At 36.9% G+C, this 25,316-nt stretch overlaps 5 protein-coding genes across 10 annotated transcripts in view; 3 read left to right on the forward strand and 2 right to left on the reverse strand.

The window, feature by feature from the left end:
• Window positions 1-247: 247 nt before the first annotated feature.
• LOC107190020 (radial spoke head 1 homolog) lies at window positions 248-9,591 on the forward strand. The gene is made up of 6 exons (XM_015578739.1): window positions 248-298; window positions 2,251-2,470; window positions 4,877-5,103; window positions 7,707-7,822; window positions 8,284-8,425; window positions 9,442-9,591. The coding sequence occupies exons 1-6, from the start codon at window positions 248-250 to the stop codon at window positions 9,589-9,591; spliced, it is 906 nt and encodes a 301-aa protein (XP_015434225.1).
• A 2,979-nt stretch (window positions 9,592-12,570) lies between these two features.
• On the reverse strand, window positions 12,571-15,896 carry LOC107190629. 5 transcript variants are annotated; one of them, XM_015579492.1, is made up of 5 exons: window positions 15,852-15,896; window positions 15,036-15,350; window positions 14,435-14,545; window positions 14,091-14,354; window positions 12,571-13,956 (listed from the first exon to the last, which is right to left on the reverse strand). In XM_015579492.1, the coding sequence occupies exons 2-5, from the start codon at window positions 15,241-15,243 to the stop codon at window positions 13,760-13,762; spliced, it is 780 nt and encodes a 259-aa protein (XP_015434978.1). In that variant the 5' UTR covers window positions 15,244-15,350; window positions 15,852-15,896; the 3' UTR covers window positions 12,571-13,759. The 5 variants fall into 5 exon arrangements, with proteins under 5 accessions (XP_015434978.1, XP_015434953.1, XP_015434986.1 ...); XM_015579467.1 differs by lacking the exon at window positions 15,852-15,896 and adding an exon at window positions 15,435-15,504; XM_015579500.1 differs by lacking the exon at window positions 15,852-15,896 and adding an exon at window positions 15,449-15,494 and having other exon boundaries at window positions 15,036-15,366.
• A 1,519-nt stretch (window positions 15,897-17,415) lies between these two features.
• On the forward strand, window positions 17,416-18,404 carry LOC107191312. The gene is made up of 4 exons (XM_015580314.1): window positions 17,416-17,594; window positions 17,670-17,810; window positions 17,889-18,032; window positions 18,104-18,404. Exons 1-4 carry the CDS (start codon window positions 17,526-17,528, stop codon window positions 18,245-18,247), a joined length of 498 nt encoding a protein of 165 aa, XP_015435800.1. The 5' UTR covers window positions 17,416-17,525; the 3' UTR covers window positions 18,248-18,404.
• Window positions 18,405-18,409: 5 nt separating this feature from the next.
• LOC107191301 (39S ribosomal protein L50, mitochondrial) lies at window positions 18,410-21,413 on the reverse strand. Its single transcript, XM_015580302.1, has 5 exons — window positions 21,331-21,413; window positions 21,109-21,209; window positions 18,906-19,108; window positions 18,691-18,810; window positions 18,410-18,615 (listed from the first exon to the last, which is right to left on the reverse strand). The coding sequence occupies exons 1-5, from the start codon at window positions 21,403-21,405 to the stop codon at window positions 18,482-18,484; spliced, it is 633 nt and encodes a 210-aa protein (XP_015435788.1). The 5' UTR covers window positions 21,406-21,413; the 3' UTR covers window positions 18,410-18,481.
• Window positions 21,414-21,618: 205 nt separating this feature from the next.
• The window catches only part of LOC107191284 (mediator of RNA polymerase II transcription subunit 13), a 45,280-nt gene continuing 41,582 nt past the window's right edge, over window positions 21,619-25,316 (forward strand). For both annotated transcript variants that reach the window (XM_015580283.1, XM_015580291.1), the window contains exon 1: window positions 21,619-21,705. In XM_015580283.1, coding sequence (XP_015435769.1) covers window positions 21,637-21,705 — 69 coding nt within the window. In that variant the 5' untranslated portion in view covers window positions 21,619-21,636. The remainder of the gene's footprint in view (window positions 21,706-25,316) is intronic.

Raw genomic sequence — 25,316 nt, forward strand, 5'->3', positions numbered from 1 at the left:
AATTTCAAACAGCTGTAAAATCAACAGTTTTTTAAATTTTCAAAAATCGTTCGAGGTTTGTTTATATATCGCTAAAGACTACAACATATTCAAATCTGAACAAAATCCGAAATGTTGCTCCAAAAAGTGTTCCATTTCACGTGGAGTGACCCTATAGATACAATTAATACATCATGAAATTATCAGACGGTGATTTGTTGTTTGAGCATCATGAAACGAGCAACAAAAGTCGCATCTTTGACAAAAAATGTCGGAATACCCTGGCGAGAAAGGGGAAGAGGAGGTTAATCCGCTGGGGGTAGGTGCTTCTTCATTTTAAGAATCAATTATTCCGATACTTCATTGTAATTATGTTCGCGAATTACGTTAACGTTTTCAACAAACTCCTACACAACTTGATGTCGAACAAAAAAACGTGTCGGGAATGTAATACATAAATATGTTTGAATTATCAGAATGAAACTGCGAACCAGTTTGAATCGCAATGACACGGTATATATTAAACAGGGTGTCATAACTATATATGTATATTGCCGACGTTTATGCAAATACAACTTTTTGTGGATTAATGTATAAAGATTGTAGACAAGTAGCAATTTGTTTGCCTCGTCAAGGTTTCTACATGGTTTGATAGAAAGAAACAATCACGGTGAACTTGATTAAAAATTATGTAAGACTTACATTGTAAGCGATAAATGCATATGTACATATATATACATACATATACCGAGTGGTTCACGTAACTGGCACCACTTCGATTACTGCGTAAATAATGATGTTAGTAAAAAATGTTTCAGATAAAAGTTGTATAATTTCAAGGGGGACATAATTTGATGTAATTAGTTTTTTTGTAAGTAAATGCGTAGAGGACATATGAAGGTCAAGTTTGTTTTTTTTAACCAATTCGCTACCACGGACGAGATATTTCGCGATAACATTGTTCGTACAATAGCCACGGACGAGCTACCCCGTGTGTTTGATTATTATTAGGACGAGATTTGTAATTAAGAAAAATATCAATTCATGCAGTACTCTTGTACAGATTCCCGTATAACTAAAATCTCGAGGCTCAAAGTTTACCGTGGCAGTTGGAATTCTCGAATTTTCTTTGGTCCTATAAACTTTTCCATCTATCAGCCAAGGGAACGTCATCGTCACTTATACATGACATCGTATCTTCATTCCTATTGAAGTCACTGTCACTATCACTAATAATAAGATTTCTCACTCGATGAGCCATTTTCGTATACAATCGTGTAGAGCTATGCAAACTATTGCTTATAACCTAATTGATTTTCATAAAAAATTTACAGCAGTTAATTTTTTAAGTGCCAATATTAAATAGGTTACGAAAGATCGAATATTAGTAATTGTTTAAAAAAACTTGTTTACCACTTATATTCTTGAAATTCTATCTATGAACTAATAGATTTCCAAAAGGTAAATACATCAATGGTGCTGAAAAGTTGATGACATAATCTATACATAACCTATAAAGCAAAATTTCAGTCGACTAAAAACTATCGACTAAATAGTCGAAAGTATGTTGCGACTAAATTGTCATTAGTTGATGGTGCCCATCACTACCGCATAGTGAACTATTCGATTTATTTCTATTACCTACATTTTTCAAAATTTTAAGGTCAGTTTCAATTTTTTAAATGGAAGTCGGATTTGTTTTTCATAACGAAAGTTATGGATGAAAGAAAAGTTATGAAACAAAAGACACTCACAGAACGGTAATTTTTTGTTTATGTTATTGTCAACATTCTCCAACGGTCAAACATCTGCAGAACTAGTTTTTGGTACGTCAGTTGGTAGAATTTCTTTAAAAATTATCCAATGACCATTGTAACGCAAATATCGCTGAATTTGTTTTACTGTTATCCATAACCTAACCTAACCTCTATCACTTTGCACAGAATGAAATCTAATCGCAATTTTAAACATTTGGGAAACGTTTCTTATACGCCTTTTAAGAGATTACCAAAACGTTTTGAAAAACTCTTTAAATGTTCCCAAAAAGTATAGAAAATGTTACTTTTACACGTTCGGGAAATGTTCTGAGAATGTTAAGATTATTTGTCTGCATTTCATCTTCCAAAATAGCAGCTTTATATGTGAATTGTTTGAGTAATTCGGCAGACAAGGAGAGTAAAATTGCAGTTGCACGAACCGATGCAATTGGATGAGCCGTGATCGGGAGGAAATTTTTAAGGAATTAGTTGAACAACTAGAGTGAAATTTCAGTTATACGAGGGCGAGAGAAACGACAAGAGCGAGAGACATGGACGTGGTAAGGCGTTGCTCCCGAATGGCGACATGTACGTGGGCCAGTACTGCAAGGGGCTGAGGCACGGTCGTGGACTGTACGTGTTTAAAATTGGCGCCAGATACGAGGGTGAATGGAGACGCGGCGTAAAATACGGCCAGGGAACTTTTTGGTACCCTGACGGAACGCGTTACGAGGGTACGGAATCACCTATCGAAATAGAATGATCCGTTTCAAACACGAAAACGTGGGCCGTACGCATTGGCGTAACTAGGCAGGAGCCAGGGTGGGCCTGCCCCCCCCCTCCCCCAGAATACGGACTGCCCCCTGCCGCGCCGTCCAAAAAGTATTGAAATATGTAAAAAAACATTCGTCAGTTACTAAAATCTTCTGTTATAAAAAATAAATATTTGGGCCGAAGTGCAATAGGCAACGCAACTAAATACTAAAAATATAATATTGTCCTCAAATACGTACAGGTGTCTGATGGGAAGTCAGAATACCTGGCCCCCCAGACAAAAATCCTAATTACGCCAATGGCCGTACGTACAGTCGTAGTCGCCTAGTCGCGTACCCGTATCTACGAAAGACGATACGTAGAGCGTGGGAGACACATAATAATTCTTAAATACGCCAGAATGTCGTCCCACGTATTTCAATATTTTATGAAGTGGGAGAAGGGGACTGAAATGGAATGAATAATATCGTATGATATCATGACGAATACCCTACCCATCCCCTGAAATATCGAAACGTATCCTCTGTTCCAGTAATCACGTCCCTCCCAGCTAAATAATGACAAACGACACATGACAAGTTAATACGTTTAACCCTTTCAAAACGAATTATTTCTTTTAACGATGAACTCAATAATATATTGGTACGGGCTTTAAGGGGTCTCCCTACTGTGACGGGTCAAAAAAATCAATTTTTTCTTTTTTACATAAAGCTGTTTTAAAGATATAGCGTTTGCCATAAACGTAGCCGATCCTTAAACCATTAGTACGCGATCATCAGGGGCTTATTGTATCCCACCGCACTCAGTGTTGTGGGTCTCTTTCAGCTATGGGGCTCCAAGGAATAAAACGAAAAAGACTGGAATATTTGAAAGAAATTTACGATTTTGTAAGCTTTCATCAAGAATAAGAGGGCCAGTAGTATTTCAAATCTGAAATTAGTACGCTATAAGAATTTGTTTAATTACATTATTACGGAAAAACCGATGCCAAATTGTCATCGTACGCCTCTGAACGATGGTCGAGCACAATTTTCGGTGGAACCTTCGCCTTATAAATATAAACCCCACGTTTATAGAAACCGAAAAAGTACCGGTATTTATTTCGGTTTTCAGTAATACATCGATTTCGATATAGCTTTGATGGCATAATACCGGTATCGAAATCATACCGGTTTAAGTCCCTGCTCAAAGGTATCGAGTGACAGGATTAGGCTACCGAAACACATAAACTTTAGGGTCGGTAAGGGTATGGCCAACGCTATATCTTTGAAGTAGCTATACGCCTACCAACTTTCTAGCACTAAACAGTCACCCGTCTGTCGCCGGCATTTTAGCCAGCCTGTAGCAAAGATGGGCGTTATTCGAATAAAAATGCGAATAAATTTTTCGAAAAAATGTTATTCGAGTAAAACGAATTTGTTCAATAACGAATAAATTTTTATTCGAATACAAATTTATTCAAATAAGAATTTATTCGAAGGAACCAGCGAATAAGAATTTATTTGAAGGAACCAGCGAATAAAGGTTACGTCATCGACACGCACCAGCGGCGCATCAATCGTGAACCGCTACCTCGAGAAGGTTACCCCTTACCCAGAGATAGACAAACTCATTATCTAGATAAAAAGTTTCAAATAACGAATAAAAGATAAAAAAAAAAGTATTTCGTCATTTTTAATTGTTTGAACGTGGAAATTTCAATTTTTATAATAAAATAACACTTCTTTAACACTAGGTTTACGGGCATTTATCGTGTAGGTATCTCCAAGGCACGCGTCAACGAACCCGCAGATTTTCTTTAAAAAACAACTTATTTTATATAATACACAATTTATGATCTCTGAAATTAATGCATAGCTATAAAGATAGGTATACCACATAGAGAATTTCGAGGTTACAAAGCATTCGAAATGCGTCAAAATGACGCGTCCCGTAAACCTAGTGTTAATCTCATTAACTGTTTAAAGCTCAGAACGACACCCTTAGATACTGCTGCTTTTCACTGTGTATTATTCGAATAAAATTCTGCCCAACTCTGGGCCTTACCGCATCGTACCCCTCGGGTTCCTGTCCATGGATGGGAAGCGGTGTCGCTTATTTATTCCTGACTTTTATTTCGCTGCGGAGTTAGTCAGAATAACAAATAACAAATAACGAATAACGAATAACGCTTTATTTGTGACTAACGAATAATTTTTCGTCGAATAAAATCGTTATTCATTATTCGCGAATAAATCCTGGGACTTTATTCGTTATTCATTAAAAATATTTATTTTACATTATTCATTAAAAATATTTATATTACAAAATTTTATTTCGAAATAAAATTTGCCCAACTTTGGGCCTGTAGAACGCATTTCTCGTAGGTGAGTGGAAGCGAGACAAGAAATACGGTTTCGGTGTATATTATTACGTGAACGGCGACGTTTACGAAGGCTCCTGGAGAAAGGATCTTCGTCACGGTATGGGATCGTATCTATACGCAGACACCGCCACGAAATTTATGGGCACGTGGGTCATGGATCGTATGCAAGGGCCTGGTCAGCTGATCTACCCCCGTCACAGGTTCCATGGATTCTGGGAGTTAAATTTGGTAAGACCCGTGGACATGGGCGTAGCCAGGTTATCAGTCGGAGGGGGGCAAAAATATTAACACATCGCCTGCCGCAGTGAAAAAGTCCGTACGTAGCCAGACACGTTTTATTTTGTTTTTAAAGTTATATAATCGTTGACAATGTATGCGTTTTGTTAACAGAAGCTGTTGGTCGTGATTCAAATTAAACTGAAATATTAAATTTATGCAAAAATTTTGTAACTCTGGGAAAAGAAGGGGGGGTCAAAATCCAATCTTTTTCTTGTAGGATGGGGCAAAATCCACTCTCTTCCGTCCAGGGGTAGTTCCTTCTCTACAGCTTTCTTTACCCCAAATACATACTCAGTGAAAAATCATTTATTTAATAATGTTTGGGTTATTTGTTTTTAAACGCATGTACATATATGTTTACAAACTTGTTTTAAACACACAAAAAAAATGTTGTGTTAAAATAGTATTCATTTACCAAAAAACGAATTTGAAAAAAAAACCATTCGGAGGTATCTAAAAATTAATTCTTATTTTTTTAAGTGAATTTACATTGTTTAGTACCTGAATCACGGGCGTTTGCCCCCCCCCCCTCCCCGGATGAAAAAAAGTGGCCTTTGTCCCACTCTACAAGAAAAAAATTGTATTTCCCGCCCCCTCCATTTTCAAAGTTATAAAATTTTTGCGTAATATTTAATATTGCAGTATAATTTAAAACTCGACCCATAGACTCTATTAACAAAAAGAACGCATGCATTTTCAACGATTTATGACTTTAAAATCAAAATAATCAGGGGCTTGGGATGGGAATTATCCCTTGTGCTAGCAAGCAAACTGTTCACAGTTGCTGAGCTTCCAGGGTACCGGTGTAAGGGAGACAGGGGCAAAGTGGGCCTAAGAAAGTTTAAAGTAGAGTAAAATTTTATCCTTTCAATAAAAATGTGTACGAATAAATTTCTAATACAATTTATACATTACTGTTGACAAATTACGAGTAGCAATACTTCAGACAAATTTGAAATTTTTTAAAAATCAACTTGAAAACAAAAAGGCAAAAGGCTCACTTTACCCCATGTATGGGGTAAAGTGAGCTACTATCTAGGGTAAAGTCAGCTGAAATAAAATGTAGCTTTTAACTTTATACGTTAAAAATAAGGAATTAATTAATATTTACTTAACCCTTTGAGTGCCGGGAGCCGATATATCGGCTCCTGCTACACTGGCGAGAAGTGCCATAGCCGATATATCGGCCCGCGCCTCGTAGCGCTTTACTATTCGCATTGCGGGAGAACTCTATCTCAAAATAAATTTGTAATACGTTATAAATGATCTAATTTCATTATGAGAGAATTAAAAAAAAATAGTCTTTCGTTTTAACTCTTTGTGGACGACGACCTTTTCCTGTCGCTTGGAGGTACCGAAGTCTAACATAAACACCGATGGTCGCCACTCAGGCGATATTCGATCTGCGGTGTAAATCGCTGTGGCGTTGGACCCTTATCGGTACTTGTCGACAGTGTTTTATATAACACAAAATAACATCGCATTGCCGCAGCGAAACGTAGGATCAGTTAGTTTCTCCACGATCGTTGATGTGAACAGTATATTTCGTCCCAGTTACAGTTTGAAAGCGTGCTAAATAAATTATTTGTGTGAGTTGCAATAACAAAATTTTACACATTTGCAATATATAAATATAAATATTTATGACAACATAATTTTGTTTCAGCAATGTTATATTACCGATAACAATTACATATTTCGAAAGAGATAATCCGCCTGGCGCCTACCGTGTACCTTCAAGTTATGTTTTATTTTTGTTATGTAATATTGTTTATCTTGTTACAAAATATATTGGAAATACAAAGTATATGCTTCATAATAATTGACCCATATAAAATTATGGTGAAAAGATGACTGTTTGTATGTGCAAATAGGTTTTGTACGAGAGAACTCAACTTTTACTTCATTTATAAACATATATACCTTTGTTTTTTCTATAATTCTCAAATGAGTACAAAAAAACTAGTGTCATTGTTTAGTTCTGTATTTCATCTATAATACGCAGCTTTTTGAATCATGTAAATATCGTTTCTCGTTTGGTTTTTATAAGCATTTTCCCGAACCCTTGTAAAACTGTGAAATTCGGCCGGTTTTTCTCGCATAGGCACCTCTATTTCGCCCGGCACTAAAAGGGTTAAAATGTGCAAGCAATCCCAGTGTCCCTATAACTGTCACCCCAAAACTTAAAGTAATTCTTATATACTTTAACAATTCATTTTGCACAATAGATATAGGTTGAAGAGTAAAATGACAGCTCTTTCTTGACTATTATTACGCCATCATTTCCTACTTACGTAGTCGCGTTTTTGACGCTCAAATTGCGCTTTCACATTTCAACATTCAGTTTTAAATACCAAGCACATACAATACATGTATTTATTTGTTTTTATGTAAATCAGAGTCCTAATTCTATAATCAAATTTTTGGTACAAAATTCTTTATACGTTATGTTTTTATTAATGGAAATAAATAAAGTAGCAGTATTAGAGACACTTGCAGTAATTGGAGCATTTACCCTAGAAATATATTATTTATTAAAAATACAATCACAGCCTTACGGTCGAGGATGCTTCACCTTTGAGAATGCATGCATGCAACACGGTCATTATGTAAACGTTAAAGATCCCGAATACGATGAAACGCAAGAGGATATTACTGAGGTGAGAAAGTACCGAATAATAGTCATTAGACCGCGGATTGTTTGCAATGGCGAAAGATTTGTTGTAAATAGGTTTAATGAAATAGTACAAAAAATGAACTATACATATACGTGTCAGAGTTAGGCATTTAAATTAATCGTTATATAATTATTTCTTATATGGAATTTTAAATGAAACGAAGGAATAGTTGTTTCTATATTTGAAAAAATCTAAATACATTATCCAAAACGATAAAGTTATTTGTTATTTATTGTGCAAATATAACTTTAATTACTATTTGTTTTTTATTACTTATCTGTCGTTGAATCTGTCGTCGTACTGTTTGCAAAAAAAGTTTATAAAATGCAACCATGGTTAACCGACAACGATTTTTAAAGATACAGGCAGCATAATGGAAAATCGAAAACCATTTATTACTATAAAACTTTAGTGTAATTCAAATTACATAATTTCTACTTAAACAGGATAGAACAGAGGAAGGAACAAAGGATCCCTCTGCAGTGGAACCTCTTCCTTTGAAGAAAGGAATTATTGCATTATGGCGAGCACGTTGCATTACCCCATATAATCCCGATCTGTTGCCACCTGAACCAGTACCTCTACAAGAAGAGGTAATAATATCCACAATAAAGAATCCATCTTTAATTTTATTTTTTATTTCAGTTAGGGATAGTCCAATATCATAATCCAATCATGGCTTTCTATTTCTCTCACTTATGCGTGTTATACTTTAAGGCTCAAGGGGTCTGTCTTTCTTTTTAAGAGAGATCTAAAAAACGAATTTTGTTTATAATACAATAATACTTGTAGCTTCCAAATGATCCTGTAATATTGTTCTCTTGATTCTTTTTAACGGATCTATTAGACAATACATTACAGTCAACCAAAGTTGGGCGTAATCAATTACAAATGTAATATATGTATACATATACATACGTAATTGATTACGTAATCATTGTTTTTCATCGCAAATACATTGTAGTTCTACTTAAAAAATTGTTTTTATTTATTTTTGTACGTCTTTGTTACGATTTATTTAAATATAAAAGCACACTAGTAAGAACGGGTTTATTAGTACGGATTCTATATTTTGTTACGGAACACGGTTGACCAATCCGCCGGCTCTGACGATACGTACTCCGAGTGTTAAAAAATGCATCTAAGCGTATACTAAACTACCGAAAAGTCGGACTTATGCTTTCCTAAAAAAAGAAAAACAAAATCATCAAGACGATCAGTTTTCATGGGGGAATTAAGGGTAGACGAGACTCCTTAAAAGGTACTCACCCTACAGAACGTTACGTCCTGTTTTAAATAAATATCGGAAAGCTATTCGGGCAATATCCGGTCTCCCTGGTCGAAACAAATTTGTCCACCACTTCGGGATCTTCCGGAAAACGGAAGTCCTCCGGGTAGAACGACAGGTTGAGCGGTTTAAATTGACTGGTTACGGTCTAACGAGAACTTCCGGTCGCTTTCATTTCCATCCTACGCCGTCTGCACAGCGCATACATTAATAAAATTATGATATCCGTATCGGGGTCTCTTTTGCTTTGTGCAACACGTCTTGCACCGGCGCGACAAATTCATTTCGGCGATCGATTATTAAATTGAACAATTCCGCCAGGCATCCCTAGACTCTCTGGTAGACAAGTGCTCGGAGGAACTGATTGAACAGGAACAGTATTTGCAATACCCCGGGGAATACCGTGGAGAGTACGAGAAGGAATATCACGACGATTACAAACCGCTCATCGAAATGATACAGGAAACGTGAAATATGGTAAATTAATTAACCTTTTTTCGTTTACGTTGGTGTTCTAAGACAGGGGTCGGCAAACGTTTTTTGTATAGGGCCAAATAGCCATACACCCGTTAGAGCACGTACTTTGAAATTTTAAAAAATTTGAAATTGTAAAATCTATTTTTAGCTTGTAGGCCGTACAGAAAGAGTCGGTGGGCCGGACTTGGCCCGTGGACCGTAGTTTGCCGACCCCTAGTCTAGAAAGTTCTTAGTACAGAGTGTAACAAAAATGTCGGAGGACCCGAAAATGGGAGACTCGTGAGGTGATTTGAAACAAGTTGTTCCTTGAATGATCCGAAAATGATTTCGATCTAAATTGTTTTTAATATAATTGTCTAAAAATGCTATTAAGTTCATATTTTATTCCGAACCAAACAGTGTAAAGTCCATCAAGTAGAGGAATTAATGCAAAGTTCACCATTTCTACATATACAAGATGTTCCAAAATAGATACGACTCCCAGAAATGAAGGGTTCCTCGGATGATTTGAAACAACTTTTTCCTTAGGTAACGAGATATTAACGAAAATCCCCGACCAATCAGAGCGCGAGTCTGTCAGCCGAGTTCCCGCGGTAAGGTTGGCTACGCGCTGCGATTGGTAGTCAACGTTACCGCGGGAACTCGGCTGACAGACTCGCGCTCTGATTGGTCGGGGATTTTTGTTAATATCTCGTTACCAAAGCCACGGATAACATTTTTGCTAAGGAAAAAGTTGTTTCAAACCACCTCACGAGTCTCCCATTTCCGGATCCTCCAACATTGTTGTTACACCCTGTATGTATACTGCTATAAATTTACGCTATTAAGAACTTTATCCAGTTTCAGGGTAAAAGGAAACCGTGACTCCTTTATTAAGCTTTCCACTATATTCAGTTTTAAATAAACGTCTGTGTTATAATTGCATAAAATTCACAGTGTAGACACAATAATTCGATAGAATATTAATTTGCCATTGGTATACCTTTGGAGAAACGGAGAGCAACCAGTGTATAAAGAGGAAAGGTAATTAAACACATGATTTATTTTTGGGTATACAGTCGTATGCAACAAAATATTGAAGAAAATTTCTACGTGTGTATGCATGAGATTACTTTTTTAATTAGTTTTAGAAGTTAGAATTTTTGTGTTATGTATGGAAGTGGATGCGCCTGAGAACTGCAACCCGTCTTGCACCATTCATCCTCCTATCTGTCCTACCTAAGATTGTTGCATTATATTTAATACAATATCTTCGACGTAAACAGGAATATTTAAAAAAAACACACGTAAAAGTAGTAAGGTCAAAAATAATGTGGCGATACAGATAACACGAAGATTCGGATTAGAACTTTCGGTTAAAATGCACATATTCTATTAGTACATGAGGGCGTACACAGACAAATGACATTTATCATTTTTGCCCAGTCAGCTAAACCTGCAAAGCCAAATTTTGTACAATGCCTGTTATAAAGTTATGGCTACAAATTTTATGCAAGATTTGCTATAAACACCTTGCGCGCATATTGTGAGTAAATTGGCGGCAACATATGCAGCAAATTGGCTCGCGCAAACCTTGTTCCGGTTTTGTCCTCAATTTGACGTAGGTTATGTTACAAGATTTGTTGCCAATTTGCTTTACCGTTTCGTCAGCTGGCGTTGCCTCCAAAACCCAAGTCAAATGCAGAAACAGACGGTTTTTTAGACAACTTTTGTCATTTATTGCAGGTAATTAGCTCGAAACTTGTACATAACTGGTTATCAGGGTTGCTCGCAGCCGTTGGATAGCAAACGTATCGAAAAGATTATGATTGAGAGACTTTCTTGGCCATCAAAATTGCAAAAGCACAGTTGACAAATTTAAACCAAAAAGTAACCCCTATTTCGTCAAAGTAGAATAGTTATGTAGTTTCTTGTAAATCTATTACAAGTACGCCTACAGTCCGTCGCAAAAATATTTGGACACTGCCTATATAGTACATGACGCCTAATGACGCCTTGAAGGCGTCTTAGACCTAAAATAGCCGTAAAATGGGCGCCTTTAAGGCGTCATGTGCTATCTAGGTGGTTATGTTTGAGGAATTTCTTATGTGAATCCTAGTTTCCCAAGACTCGTGAAGGAGTGTTGTGAGATGTCAGGAATAATGCTTTGCCTTATTCCGAATCTGTCGCAAAATGAGTCGTAAAAGTCGTACATATTTCGAGATACGTAGTTAGTACTGTTTCACTACGAAAAGTCAGTATGGGATATAGCAAGCCTTTGAATGGTAGCCAAGAGTACCGCGTGGGACATTGTTAAAAGATATGGAGACAAAGATAGGATTGATTCTAGGTGGTAAAAAGGCCGTCCGACAATTCTGAGCGTTCGCGACAGACGTTTTATTGTTAGAGAACTTACAAAAAATCAACCAAGTGCTCCGAAGCCAGCTGTTAAACTCAATGAGGAATTGGAGATTCAAAATTATAGAAGTCAAAATAAATATATGATTAGAAGAGAATGTAGAAAATTATATTGGTGTTCGAATTTTTTTGTGATCGACAATACAACATGTACGTAAAAGTCTGAACATACACGAAGAAAGGACAGGTGATCATTCTGAAGACTTGTTGCAAAGCAATGAAATATATGTATACATACATATTATGTATAAAGTATTTGATCAAATGTACAAAATTGCTAGGTTAAGCGACACACATTACTGTTGAAATGATTGCCTCCCTTTACCTGCGCTACAATTAAGTAACCATTATTTTATGTGCAAAAAAAGTAGCGATTGTTAAAAAAAACATAAATGTGTATGATCCTTCAAAAGTTTAATCTAGCTAAGGCTAAAAATGATTTATTTGAACAAATATTTATACCCTGTATTCATTCCTCGTGCGATGTTCAAACGAAATGTTATGAAAGGAAGAAAAACGAGTGAATATGATATACATGTTGGACGATACAGGTAAAGAAAATAACAATATGTTCTCAAGCAGTTTATAGCAGTTTGTATACAAGTGTCTTCTCGCCTTCTAATGTTGAAAACGCAAGCTCGCTAACCATCCTTCATGCGTGCAAGCGTGTGGAAAAGTAGTTCTCATCGACGTGAACAAGTATGTACGCCCTACGTCCCCTAAATTATTTGCACTCATTAATATGGGCTAAATAATAAGGAAGACGAAACGCTTGTTTCAAAAGTAGTCAACGACGAGTACGAAAGTAGACGAAACACACGTTACACGTTAATACGTTATCTTGAATCGGATTATCATCCACTATGGTTAAATAGAAATTGAACGCGAGAATTTGTTGAAAATTGCAATCTCTATCAATACTCATAAATACTGGCGTTTGAGAATATTGTTTTCGAAACACTAAAGGCACGTGTATCGTAGATAAAAAGTACATGCAACCCTAATAGTCTTGAAACGAGTCTTTATAAAAAACGGTCGTTCGACTACATTGACGTAAAATCTCAATAGAGTTCGAAAGGTTTAAAAGGACGGAGGAGGGCTAAAGGAATAAAAAAATGTGTCGCAGTCTTTTAACGATAAACTATCTGCACGGGCGAGCAAAAACATTTCGCTCCTAAAGAACTGTTAAACAGTTGCGAACTGTAATATATCACGATGTACATCGTAGTATGACAGCACATTGACAGTGAGACTTCTCTCATGTATCACAGTGTTCGATGACACTCTTGCGTTAGAATCGGCATAACACGCCGTAATATACATTCTACCGTAATAAAGACATCCGGTATGAATCCAGTCCGTCGCGCGATCCACACTCCGATAGCAAAATACTTTGAAACTCTGACTCTGCTATCTCTTGGCACAGTATCAAAAAAATTTGCCATTATTACGAAGTATCCACAGCCCTGATAATTGATTACAGCATTCCTTCTCGTTTTCTTTCTTCCAGTTTTTTTTCTAGAGTGTAATATCAAGACCTTTAGCAAACGAAGTATACTCAAGAAATAAATTACAACCGTTCAATTACGAAATTCGAGCGTGTTGGTTGTGCGTTGAACGTACAAACGATTCGTTTAGAAACTGTTGTTCAAGCATCTTCAGGTACGTAAGCGTGGACGAATTTTGTGCCCTGTCACTACGTCATTCGTATCCACAGATACTATTACGCTTTGTTCCCAAACTAAAAAAATGATCGAATGAGTTTTCACATTAAGTCAGGCGGCGGTCTCTGGAACGCGATACTCGCTATCGAAATACTGCATAGACATGCCGTTATCACACCCAAGCATATATATATTGCTGTGGTCAGCCAAAAGGCAAATAAGTACAATGTTTTATTACAGTATTTGCCTAAAGCCGGATCATAATTTGGTTCATATTCTTTGTACACCCACATAGAGCCTATAAAAATACAAAAATATTATGATATAACCGTTATAAATGTTATATTTAGACTACAGACATTTATTCGAATATAAACATCTATAATCTAGTTATATCAAATGGTTGAGTAATGGTTTGATTACTTTACTGACCTATAATGAACCAACCAAGCATAAAACAGTCAATTAATGTTTGCCTAGGACTCTGTCGCATTCTGTCTTCGTCTGTTCCTCCTTGTTGGTGACGTATTCTTGCACACAAATGTAACAATTGTTTATAAATACTAAACCCACCACCCACTAATAAATACACAGGAATATATTCTCCTTGTGGACAGTCATTAAGATAAAGTCCACCAATGACCATCATGCATATTGGAATTACAATTGTTACTCCTAAGATAATAGTACATCCAACTGAAATGATTAAATATATTTTCAATAATCCATCCTGCTAAGAAATCAATTATTAAATTCGAATAAAAGTTTTTGCTTACTAGTGCCTAACAATAAAATAACAATATTCTTCAAAAAATCAAACACTCCTTTAGAAACTTTATGTGCTTCTCTTACACGGCCAAACAGTGAATCATACGATGGTGGAGGAGCTAAAAAAATGTAAGAATAGTTCTGTGTTAAGCAAGAATTCAATTACAATAAAACTATATTCTAGTAATACTACATAACAGGGTAAATAATTATAGTGAGTGGAAATGTTATAACATGGTCCTAAAGTAAAACCCTCAATTTAAAGTCTTATTGATGTTACAGAGCACGGGACAGTACATTTTATTATGTTTTAGAATTTTTAATGGGTAATACTTGTATCTAAGTGATATACTTTTGCTTGTACAAAAACCATAAATTTTAATAAATGGCTGTCAAGATTTCACTGACAAACAAAAAAACATTGAGCTAAACGAGTTTAAATTATTCATATAACCCTGAGTATGCCCTAAATAATTTATGTTCCTTGCTTCTGTCAATTTCATTGTCCCAGTATGTAAAACACGAGTATTTCTGCTCATGAGTTGTTTTGCAACCACATTATATCTGTTTCACCAAAAATAAGCTTTATCTGTTGGAAAAGGTATTTACCATTAGGATCTATTGCTTCCTCATAAGAAGGAGGTGCACCACGCTCGTTAGGTTCTTGAGATGTTGATGAATGTCCCAGAGGTAGATTGATATTAGAATACGAAGGCGGAGGAGTATAACAAGTGTATGTTATTTGAGCGCTTGTTCCAGGATTCACACTTTCATTTGTCTCGACGGTGTGGCTCGGATTTGTTTGACTTAACGACATCTCTTCACGTGTATTAGTTGCTCGAAGCGAATAAATATAGTTTGCATGAAAAATTTGATGGTATTTGGTCGTTGCCACCGTCTACACAAACATACAATCTTCTTAACCTATAAACAGATCTTACTATATATACTCGAATATTACATTCGATGTTCAAATTTGTTTCATATTGTATACAGTATAACACACACTTCTCCAAACATACTATCGGAACGCTTCAGTCTGAAGCACTTGGATCAAGCATAGAACGTTGACATTAATAACAAAAAAACGCTTCTGTCTATGATATGTGTTTCGAAAAATATATCTTTTATGTCGCTATTTCATTCGATTTTATGAGAGAGACTCGGGTGGGATTTACGCGATACCAATTCTCATTGGAAAAGAAGAGGAAAATACTTATTAAAGAGACGAACTGACACACCCCCGTTTTTTGGAAACGCAAAACAATGTTATCGCGCAAACTCGGCGTCTACGTTTGGTTAAAGTCGCGGTCTCCAGTTTAAACCGCTGCAAAATGTTTGCAACACGGAAACCTACGACATTTCGTGTCAGCTTTAAAACGTAGAAAAACTCGGCCCGAAGAAACTATCAATTTAAAAGCTTACATTTGCGTCACGAAAAAGCATTTGCGGCATACGTATCAATTACATTCCGTATCGAATACGATAGAATCGACAACTCGATGTGTGCACTTTTGCAGGGATGGTCGATCTCAAATCGAGCTTTCAAATTCAAATGCCGGAAATTCTCGTAAAATAGCATAAAATATAAAGAAGTCTACCATGCTTCTCAATTAGAAAAAGATTGATTTTTTTATTTGTACATCTTTTAAGTTATGATGCTTTAGGAAATTTTACGTTTAAATTCCAAGAATTAATTAAACAACTTTTGTAATGACTATTTGTCCGTTGAAAATTCATCAATACTATATAACTTCTGTAACATCAGAAATTCAAAACAATTCTTTCTATTTTCTGGAATATCTCATCATTTTTCTTGAAAAAAGGTATTCCCCAACAATAAAACAAAATAAAACTATATCTTCGATTCTTGACTATACGAATTTAGTATTGGACGTGTTACATGTTACATAGATGGTTTTTAGATATAGAAATCGTTTAATATGGAAATGAAACTTTAAAAGTTTTAAATCTTTAAACTGCCATTACGCACCAAAACATAAATATTGCGTCATAAATCTAATAAAATGCGCAGTTTAATACGTTATCTTTTCTTAAGAAGAAGTATGACTACATTTGAAGACTATTATATAATGTTTTATGATTCAGAATTGTCTTACAAATCATAATACTTGTTAATGTCAAAAACATAAAACACAAAGAATTAATCAAGAACATAAGATGCAACTAAAAGTGACAGAGTCGAAAAAATTATTTGGGAAGAAAGAAGAATCATTGTAAATACATGAAATAACAAATTAGATTCCGATAATTTCTAATATCCAAAATGTTTTATTAAATTGCGACGAAAACTGTGAAGTTGTTTTTTTGAATCTGTATTTTTATGACTGATTGCCAAGGTTATTTGAAAATTATTTGTCCAATCGACTGGAAAATTTGCATTCGCATAATACAAACATTCCTTTTGGGAGTCAATTAAAGTAATTAAAGGATCTTGAAAACTTTGAAAAATCAAGGTGGGAGAAAAATCGATTTGGTTCGTTTTTACGGTCGCATTTCGTTTAAAGAGTCATTATTTTGTTAAAGCCTTAATGTGTTTCCTTAAATCCAGTGTCAGTAATATATTAGTTTATTATTAAAAAATCAATTATGTTTACTAGTAGTAGTATTAGTAATATGTACTAATATGTAATAAAATCATTATGTAATCCACTATTGCGATCAAGTTAATACATTTCCAATGGTGACGCAGTAAGTCCTGTTGTCTTGTTTTTCTCGTTGATTCCGATCCTATTGTTGAAATCGCAATAGAATTGCTTTTGTTCTAGAAAAATCGAGTTTAGGAAATCAGTTTTCAATCTAGTTTAAATGTTTTTCATCTTTCGTGGAGGATTATACGTAATATATCTCTCGTAGATACATCCATGTTCCCACGATCTGTGATCGATAGAAGTCAAGAAATCACGCAACCCTTGACACGAAGCATTTTATTCCATTCAATTGTTAGAGATTACGATCGCAACGAAAATCTAACGCACGCTATTTCATTCGTTGCTTTAAATACCAGATTTTTATTGCACAGTGCACAGTGTTGTTTAGTTATTCATTACCAAACAGTCGTAGTTTAAAGAGTGGACGATGGAGGTTTCAATGGTAGAACTGTTATTGTTGTTTGCTTTGTCTATTACTTCGTGGTCATACGTCGAGGTGAGTTTGAGAATATTTAAGTCAACATTTCTATCTATTTTGTCAAACATTAAATCGTCTCGACGGGCCTGTTAGGCGGGAAAAACAGTCACGTTCACAGAATGCAGCACCAGCGTTACTGACGATAACGTAATTGGTTCCTGGACATGCAGCATTGAGGACAATCGCCTTGTTTCAACTGTATTCCTTGAAAAGGATTGTACAAGTTCAGTAACGGTACTTGAAAATTTGATATCAAGTGTTTGTTTCGATATTAACTAGTAAATAAACCGGGTGACTAAAATTCTTTCCTAGATTGACATAGAAGTAAAAAAAGACGGTAATCCGATGAACAAATTGGCTCATTCTGTAAAAAAAGTAGCGGCGGACATAGAAGGGCAAAATATATGTTCAAATGTTCAAGCCCCAGATCCTGATGATCCGTGTTCCGCAGCTAAGGTAAGGGAGTGCATTTTAAACTGTTGCTGTTCGAGAGCTCGTGGGACAATCATATAAATTTCATTATCTAGGGTGAACATGTGTTCGAAGCGTGCGACATAAGTTCATGGTTCAGTGACATGGATCCCGGAAATTACGAATTTAAGGCTGTATTTAAAGAAGACAATAATGACGTCGGTACTACTACGCTTGGCGTAAAAGTCGAGAATGAATAAAAGGACAATCCTCGTTTGAAAGCATTCAAAAATATAACTCATTATGTGTAGGTAGTGTATAAGTATTGTAAAGGTGTCTTGTTTCATTTGTAGTAAATAAACTTCCTGGTATATACACAATTACTTTCTTCTTGAGATTTGAACCATAATTACATAAGAGAATAGTTAGAAAGAAGGATATTTATTTATCTTCTATATAATATAATCAACGGTTCTCGGCGCACGTGTTAATTCTTAGATTTTAAGCAATGTGTCTAGGAAGGGGTTTTTCTGCTGATGACCAGGATATTTCTTTTTATATTTCAAACCGGTTACTATGGTTGAACTTTTGGGAAACGCAGTTTTGCCGCCAAACATAGTGTCCGTATCTAAAACAATGCCATGAATAAATAGTTAATTCTGCTGTTAAAAAGTTAAAAATAATTAAGGATTAATCGATTTACCAGGATGGAACCGATGATATTCGTAATTGATATGCAAATTTTTTGGTAAATCCACGTTGCGCATACTATCCAGAGGAGTTTGGATGTTCACTGGCGTTGCATAGAATTCTTTTAAGTGGCCTGAAAATGTAAAGTACATTTTACAACCCTGTTAAATAGGTAAAAAATAGTACTACATAAGATATAATCTGAAATAATGTTGCCGGATGTCTTACCGATCGTTTCGATACTGCATAACATAGAATTCGGCACAGAATGTTGAAGCTCTTTCTCGCAAGCCAAAAAAAGATTAAATCGCTGAATAGGATCCTCCAGTTTTGTCTTGTCGTTCGTAGAAATTGCCTGATTCTCGCAAATTTTATTTATTCTGGTATACACGTCCTCCGGAGGCCTATAGTCTTTATTGTACCTCAAGAATCTATAACAGTTCAAGTAAAATAAATATCGTATTTTATTTAAAACACACTCAAAACTTCAAAACAATGACAAGTATAATAAAACAAGCCTGTCTTTAAACACTAAATTGTCAATATTTTTCTACGCGTATTTAAAAAATAAATTTTATTATCATTTAGCAAAAGTCCATGCCCCCGAAATCACAACATTATCCTTCAAGCCCCTTTTCTATTTCACTAAACCATATCGAAACTCGAAAATATCGATTTTGCAAGAGACACCTAGCTTTCCCGTTTCGTAAAAAATGTATTTCGGTAAAACATTCTTCTCGATGATATTTGTTTCAAACTGCATAGTTATCAAAGTGTTTTTTATTACAACATTTGGAGAAACCTACGTAAAAACAAAAACATATGAATGGTGCAAGTTCCTCCTCTAAAGTACCAGAAAATGTACACGTATAATTCTTGCCGTCGATAGCAGGCCGGTATATGTAGCCCAAGCAGTAAGAATCAAACAAAGTGTACCCTAGGTTATCCTTTTAGCATTAACTGGCTTCCGGACATTGTCTATGGCCATAGTAATTGATAGTCACATTACAGATCAATATCGCCAACGTTCGATTATCTTTGGACGACTCGCGCCAAACTTTTCGTACAGTGTAAAAGATTGGCAGAGCGACGACAGCAAGGGAGGCTTCCCTTAGAATAGGAGGGTAACGGAGCAAAGGGGAAGAGAATGGGAAGGGATAAGATCGATGTCCAACGACCGTACAGTGGTGCCCCCAGTTGTATTTTCTCAGGATACAGTTATGGCCAATATTGGCCAGGAACGAAATCAGGCCTGGAAAAACCCTGTGGCTACAAAAACTTTTGGTTACACCGAAAAAAATTCTGCGTGGAATTTAAACAATGCTAGCTATCTCATCTAATCTAGGAATTTGTTAACTTTTTATATTTTATAATACATTCACGAGACTTCGACCACAGAGATTATGGACGGTATCGAGAATTATTAAAATTCAATTTGAAAGGAATGAATTGTTTAGGGAAATGAGAGCGCAGTTCTGTTTCCATTTGCGCGCGCGTAAATCTTGATCTAGGCAACGAGAGAAGGGCGATGGTTTGTCAATGTTAATTACAAGGACAGAGAAACTTGGTCTTTGAAACAGGTGTTCTCAATGAAAACTAGCACAACCGGGGAACGAAAATGTATCAGGATTAAATTGTTTCCCACACTTGGTTTTCCTCTTACATTTCTTTCCTATCACTTCATTTAATTTTACAGGTGCACCTAAAAACTGAGCCGTGCTTTTAGCAAGTAGTATTAAAGAAGGGAGTTGTGGATACTTACTACTTCCTTAAAAGTAAATTTCTCGAGTATTATTCGTCAAAAGAAACAAATATTTTGAAGTAATGGAATGCGAAAAAATAATGGTGATCAACGGGAAGTCTATAGCGGTACATGTAAAAGGGTATGGTTAAACGTTACGTCACACGAAAAGGTAGAATGAAATTCAATTCATAGATACACGTGAATCTGAATCTATTTAATGCCAAATTACGATCTTATTAAAGCTGGACATTATTTGAACAAAAGAACAATTTAGATAGTTTTAGTACTTGATAAAACAGAGCCAAAGCATTGAGATGCAGAACGATTAGACGTTGGGACCGACAATATTATTCCAAAAATTACTGATTGAAAATTATTCGAAACTCATAATAATTACCATACGTGTAATATATAGTGTAGTAAGGAACTACAGTTCCGTTCTTAAAAACAATGCCATTATTATTCAAGAGCTATATAATAAACAATTCGAACGTATCCTGTGGGGCGCTAGTACCACAAGTGTCTGCCCTGAGAAGTTGTCAAATCCGGATGGTGATTGGTCAGCACGTGAAAGGGAGATGGTAAACGGCAATATGGCCACAGTCTGTTCTCTGGCTGTTAGTAAGCGGCGCGACGTAACGCGAATATTTAGTTGGAATTCGTGCGCGAATTAAGTAAATCACTTACCCTTTATTGGCGAGTGATTTCTCCGCATCGTTGAAGCGACGTGCCGCCACTTTAACGGGTTTCTTACTCTTGAAACGGATAATATCGTATCGCGAGCTCGTCTGTAAAATGACGGTGGTCTCGTTAGTTAGTGTACCCTACGGATCGGACCTCACAGCCCCCAGCTGGGTGTGTTCCGCGATGGTAGTGTTTAAAAAGTGTACGTGAAGTGTCAACACTAACCGTGCTCACAGCGAGAACAGGAGATGCACATTTCAAGTGATTCGCGAGTAAACCATGCCTGATGAGCGCCGCCATCTTCTTCCTCGTCGTCGAAGCGAACTGCGCGAGTAAGCAGTAGGGGGCGCCTCGGGCGGCTGCGCTTGTTGTTTCCCATCGTCCGCCATTTTACGGTCGCCATTGAGAAGTGAAAACCCTCCTAAATGTTCTCGAATAATAGCGGCCTCGCCGTGTGATTTTCGGGGCTGAGAGAGGCGTGCCGCCGCGAGAAGTGTTGCTAATGAGTGTACACCGTACGATGGAGAAGCCATGACGCATCCGTCGCATCAAACGAACGGCGCTAGCCTGGAGGATTGCCACACGAATTTCTTCGCACTGGTGAGTGATCGGTGGAGCCCACTCTTGGCGAGAGTCGGCCCGCATATATTGTCTGTGTTTGGAGTATCGAACGGACGGAGCCTTTGGCTTCACTGGACGGGGACCAATTATCCAGCGGCCGCTTAACGGTATCGCGTAACGTCGCGATCACAAGTTGCCCGGGTTAACCTATATATTGAAGAATTCCCGTGGGCAGTACTCAATCGTTCGTTGACGACGACGTCGGTGTTGTGTATCGCGGCACTCCCCTCCCCTCCCTCTCTCTTGCCACTCGTATATGTATATATATATATATACGCATGTATACACTATATGTGCAATACGTCTATATACCTCCGTTTATATACATTACGCGTCTATATATGCCCGCATATACGTATTTATATACGTATATGTATTTGCATATACAGTATGTCCGGCATGAAGTACCGACTGCACTTGACATTTGTCGCCACTATTCGCAGGAATACCTGATAAATCGTTGATCAAAAGTCCGAAACTCGTCTTGACACGCATAATAAAACGCATAAAGTTTTGACGAGATTTACTTTTTAAGAATGGTACACCACGTTAAATTTCTTACGTAAAGTGAAACAGCTTTCGTTCGAGCAAGTTTTCCGCATCCTCGAGAGCTAAAGAAATAATTGCTTGTGTACATGCATGTAAACCGGATAGACTGTATATTACATAGAAATGCGTGTCAGTGGGATTTAAAGTTTGTTATGCGGACCCAATGTCATGCCTGATTCACGTCGACCCTGAGTTTTCCGCTCGTCAAAGAATTAAGGAGGTTGCGGCAGGACCGAGAACCGGTAGCTGTTGCATCTCTACCGCAGTGAATATCGTTCGATTATCACCGCGCGTTGTGTATACATACTCGTGCCTCGGCGGATCCACCTCGCAACCGTTGGAAACGCGACGCTCTCTCGTCGCCGTTCTCAACGGACAACGAGATCATCTCTCGTAACATTCCTTTCGCCTTTCGACGAACTCTGAAAACTGTGTCAGACAGTTGTTTCCACCACTCGGAAGTCGAGCCATCCCGACGAAACTAGGAACACCTTCCCGTTGTACACTGTGAACCTCGATCGTGTCAGTGCGATACACATCGACCTATCGAGACGACGGACTCTTTATGCATCTCTACCTGTGTACAGGATGCTTCGAAAACAGAGGCGGTCGAACATCAGGATTGTATGTTGTCCCGTTTCGAGGACGATAAAAATTCAGTGACCGTAGACGTGTCGGAGGGAATGCTGTCCTGTCAACTTCTGTCAGTGAAATAACTCCATTGCAGTGTGACGCTATGTATGTGTATCGAACGAATGTCGTGTCTCGCTTGTTTACATTGAATCATTGACTGTGTGGAGATCGATTACAATCGATATCTTCCACACATATGGCCAAGGAGTGTACGGTGATTGACAGGTTGGCAAGAATGGCACCAACATTTTTCGGGGTATTTTCAACGAAAAAAGTGTCTCGTCCAACGGAAACGGAAATGATTGCAACGAAGAGTGTATCGAAGAAATTGTATTTGTTTAATATTAGTCACAAGATTAATACGTATATAGATATAAAATGATGGGGCAACAAAATTAGCACATAACAAAACAGCGATTTTAAAAAACGGAAGATAAAAAAAAGGTGGGTTTGCATGTTTCTCGAGTGATAACGCGGAACGTGCCTCGAGCGTTTGGGCACCTATTTTAGAAACAGCCTGTATGCAGGGCCTCTAGGCCGTCTATCCCTCTTTCTCGTTCGTTTTGACGGTGCAGTGTACACGCGACTCGCGTACACACATATATATAGACTACACACACACGCGCGCGCGCGCGCGCGACAACGAGGCAGAAACATTTTTCTGTTACGGTCGCAGCGTACTGCATTCTCACGAGCAGTCGATCAAAGACATTCTGAATGGGCTTACGGTGCTACTCTTTTTCCGGTTTGACTGCGTATCTTTCGCAATCATTGAACAAAGAATTTTTGTTTTAAACAAAGAATTTGAAAATTTTAATCGAGCTTTATTCTTCAGTTCGATGAAATGTCAGTGTATAAGTTTGACGTTTTATTTCTTAAATGTATACATATGTAAAATTCTTGGAATATTCGGCGGTTGTCAGGCCTGGCGACAACCACAGGGAAAATTGTATGCTTTCGTTCTGACTACTCCCGCTGCTTTCCCCAATAACGACAGTTCGTCGGCCCCTGGCTGTTCCGCATGAATTCGATCCGAGAAACGACTCTGAAGTTTCGTTTGATGCTGTCCGTTTACAAACATTGTTTTTTAAAATATATATTTCTTGTATTCTTAAGCTTCTTTTATTATACGTTTACCTATATATTCTCAAAATATTAACCTGTTAACTGGGTATGACGAAATATTTCGTCATATCAGGAAGACAACTCCAATGGGGATGATGGCTTTTTTTGTCGTTCAAATTTCTAATGGTGCGCATTAAGTTTTACGTCGTTCTTACACATTAAAACCTAGCATGGCCGTATGGGAAAATATATATGGGCCCATTGTGAAACGAGTTGAACAAAAGTTTACTCCGGTAAACAGGTTAACAACATTCAAGAAATCATTACTGTCCTAATTTTATGAAATAACACTAATTCAATCTTTTAACGGAGAAAACTATTTCTGGCGTTCAGGTTATCTATTCATTCGCGTCAAAGTTTTATTTTTATTTTTTTTTTATAAAATATCCAGGACTCAATTGTCATTGTTAACGTATTATTTATAAAAAAAATTTCAAAGTACACTCCAATGGTTTTGAGTTTACATAACAGCAATGGTAAAAACAAGACAGATTGCTCGAGACTGCACAGCAATATGTAGATAAAAGAATTGTAATAGATTTGTATTGAATGAACTTTGTGTTTTTTTTTTTTTTTAATTTCGAACAAAGTCAGTAGTTAGTCTCGCAGTGTAGATTGACAGTCGATTAGTACGACGAGCAAAATTGAAAATACGTGTGGCCAGGTAGGAGCCAATGCTCGGGCGCAGTGATTCTCATTTAGGGCGCGGATTTCGAAACGGGAATGTACGCGTACCTGCGTGTTGGATTCTTTTGATAATACGCCGATCGGAGATATCGACTTTCCGGCGCGGGAACGTTTACGCAATGGAATTTCGCAACGTGCCGCGCTGAGAATCACTGTCATGGATCGCGGCAAGGAATTGTGCTAGGACAATAACAAAAGGAGCGCGTATATACACTTCCTTCTGTGTTGACGGTGGAATGACTGAAATATACGCAGTCACGTATCCTTCTAGACTTCACACGGGATTCCGTATCGCTAGTTTCTCCTAATACAACCAGGTCTAGTGAATTCTTCTCGGTGTTGGAGACAGTTGGACGGTCACGGATTTAAATTTAAATTCAAGCTCAAATTTGAAATAATCTAAGGTGGTTCGTACCTGACTCTCTAATCAATAAAGCATCATATTAATAATTGGTATTAAACTGTCGCTAATACATTTTAATAATGTATAAAAATTATATCTGACTGAAAATAGCGATCCATACTCAATATATTATTGGTATAAATATTTTTCTAATCTCTTATTATAAGTCGCTTTATGACTTTTTGCGTTACCA

This window comes from Dufourea novaeangliae, unplaced genomic scaffold, assembly GCF_001272555.1.
Source record: "Dufourea novaeangliae isolate 0120121106 unplaced genomic scaffold, ASM127255v1 scaffold11, whole genome shotgun sequence".
NCBI classification, from domain to species: Eukaryota; Metazoa; Arthropoda; class Insecta; order Hymenoptera; family Halictidae; genus Dufourea; species Dufourea novaeangliae.

Bases quoted from the DNA above. Each gene is read 5' to 3' on its own strand.
- LOC107190020 (XM_015578739.1), top strand. From the start codon at position 248: ATGTCGGAATACCCTGGCGAGAAAGGGGAAGAGGAGGTTAATCCGCTG. The intron at 299-2,250 runs GTAGGTGCTTCT...GTGAAATTTCAG, and splicing joins AGGAGGTTAATCCGCTGGGG to TTATACGAGGGCGAGAGAAA. The intron at 2,471-4,876 runs GTACGGAATCAC...CATTTCTCGTAG, and splicing joins TGACGGAACGCGTTACGAGG to GTGAGTGGAAGCGAGACAAG.
- LOC107190629 (XM_015579492.1), bottom strand. From the start codon at position 15,243: ATGTCGTTAAGTCAAACAAATCCGAGCCACACCGTCGAGACAAATGAA. The intron at 14,355-14,434 runs GTAAGCAAAAAC...TAATCATTTCAG, and splicing joins TATTTTATTGTTAGGCACTA to TTGGATGTACTATTATCTTA. The intron at 13,957-14,090 runs GTCAGTAAAGTA...GTATTTTTATAG, and splicing joins GCTTGGTTGGTTCATTATAG to GCTCTATGTGGGTGTACAAA.
- LOC107191312 (XM_015580314.1), top strand. From the start codon at position 17,526: ATGGAGGTTTCAATGGTAGAACTGTTATTGTTGTTTGCTTTGTCTATT. The intron at 17,595-17,669 runs GTGAGTTTGAGA...CGGGCCTGTTAG, and splicing joins CTTCGTGGTCATACGTCGAG to GCGGGAAAAACAGTCACGTT. The intron at 18,033-18,103 runs GTAAGGGAGTGC...TTCATTATCTAG, and splicing joins ATCCGTGTTCCGCAGCTAAG to GGTGAACATGTGTTCGAAGC.
- LOC107191301 (XM_015580302.1), bottom strand. From the start codon at position 21,405: ATGGCGGCGCTCATCAGGCATGGTTTACTCGCGAATCACTTGAAATGT. The intron at 21,210-21,330 runs GTTAGTGTTGAC...GTCATTTTACAG, and splicing joins CTGTTCTCGCTGTGAGCACG to ACGAGCTCGCGATACGATAT. The intron at 18,811-18,905 runs GTAAGACATCCG...TTACATTTTCAG, and splicing joins ATGCAGTATCGAAACGATCG to GCCACTTAAAAGAATTCTAT.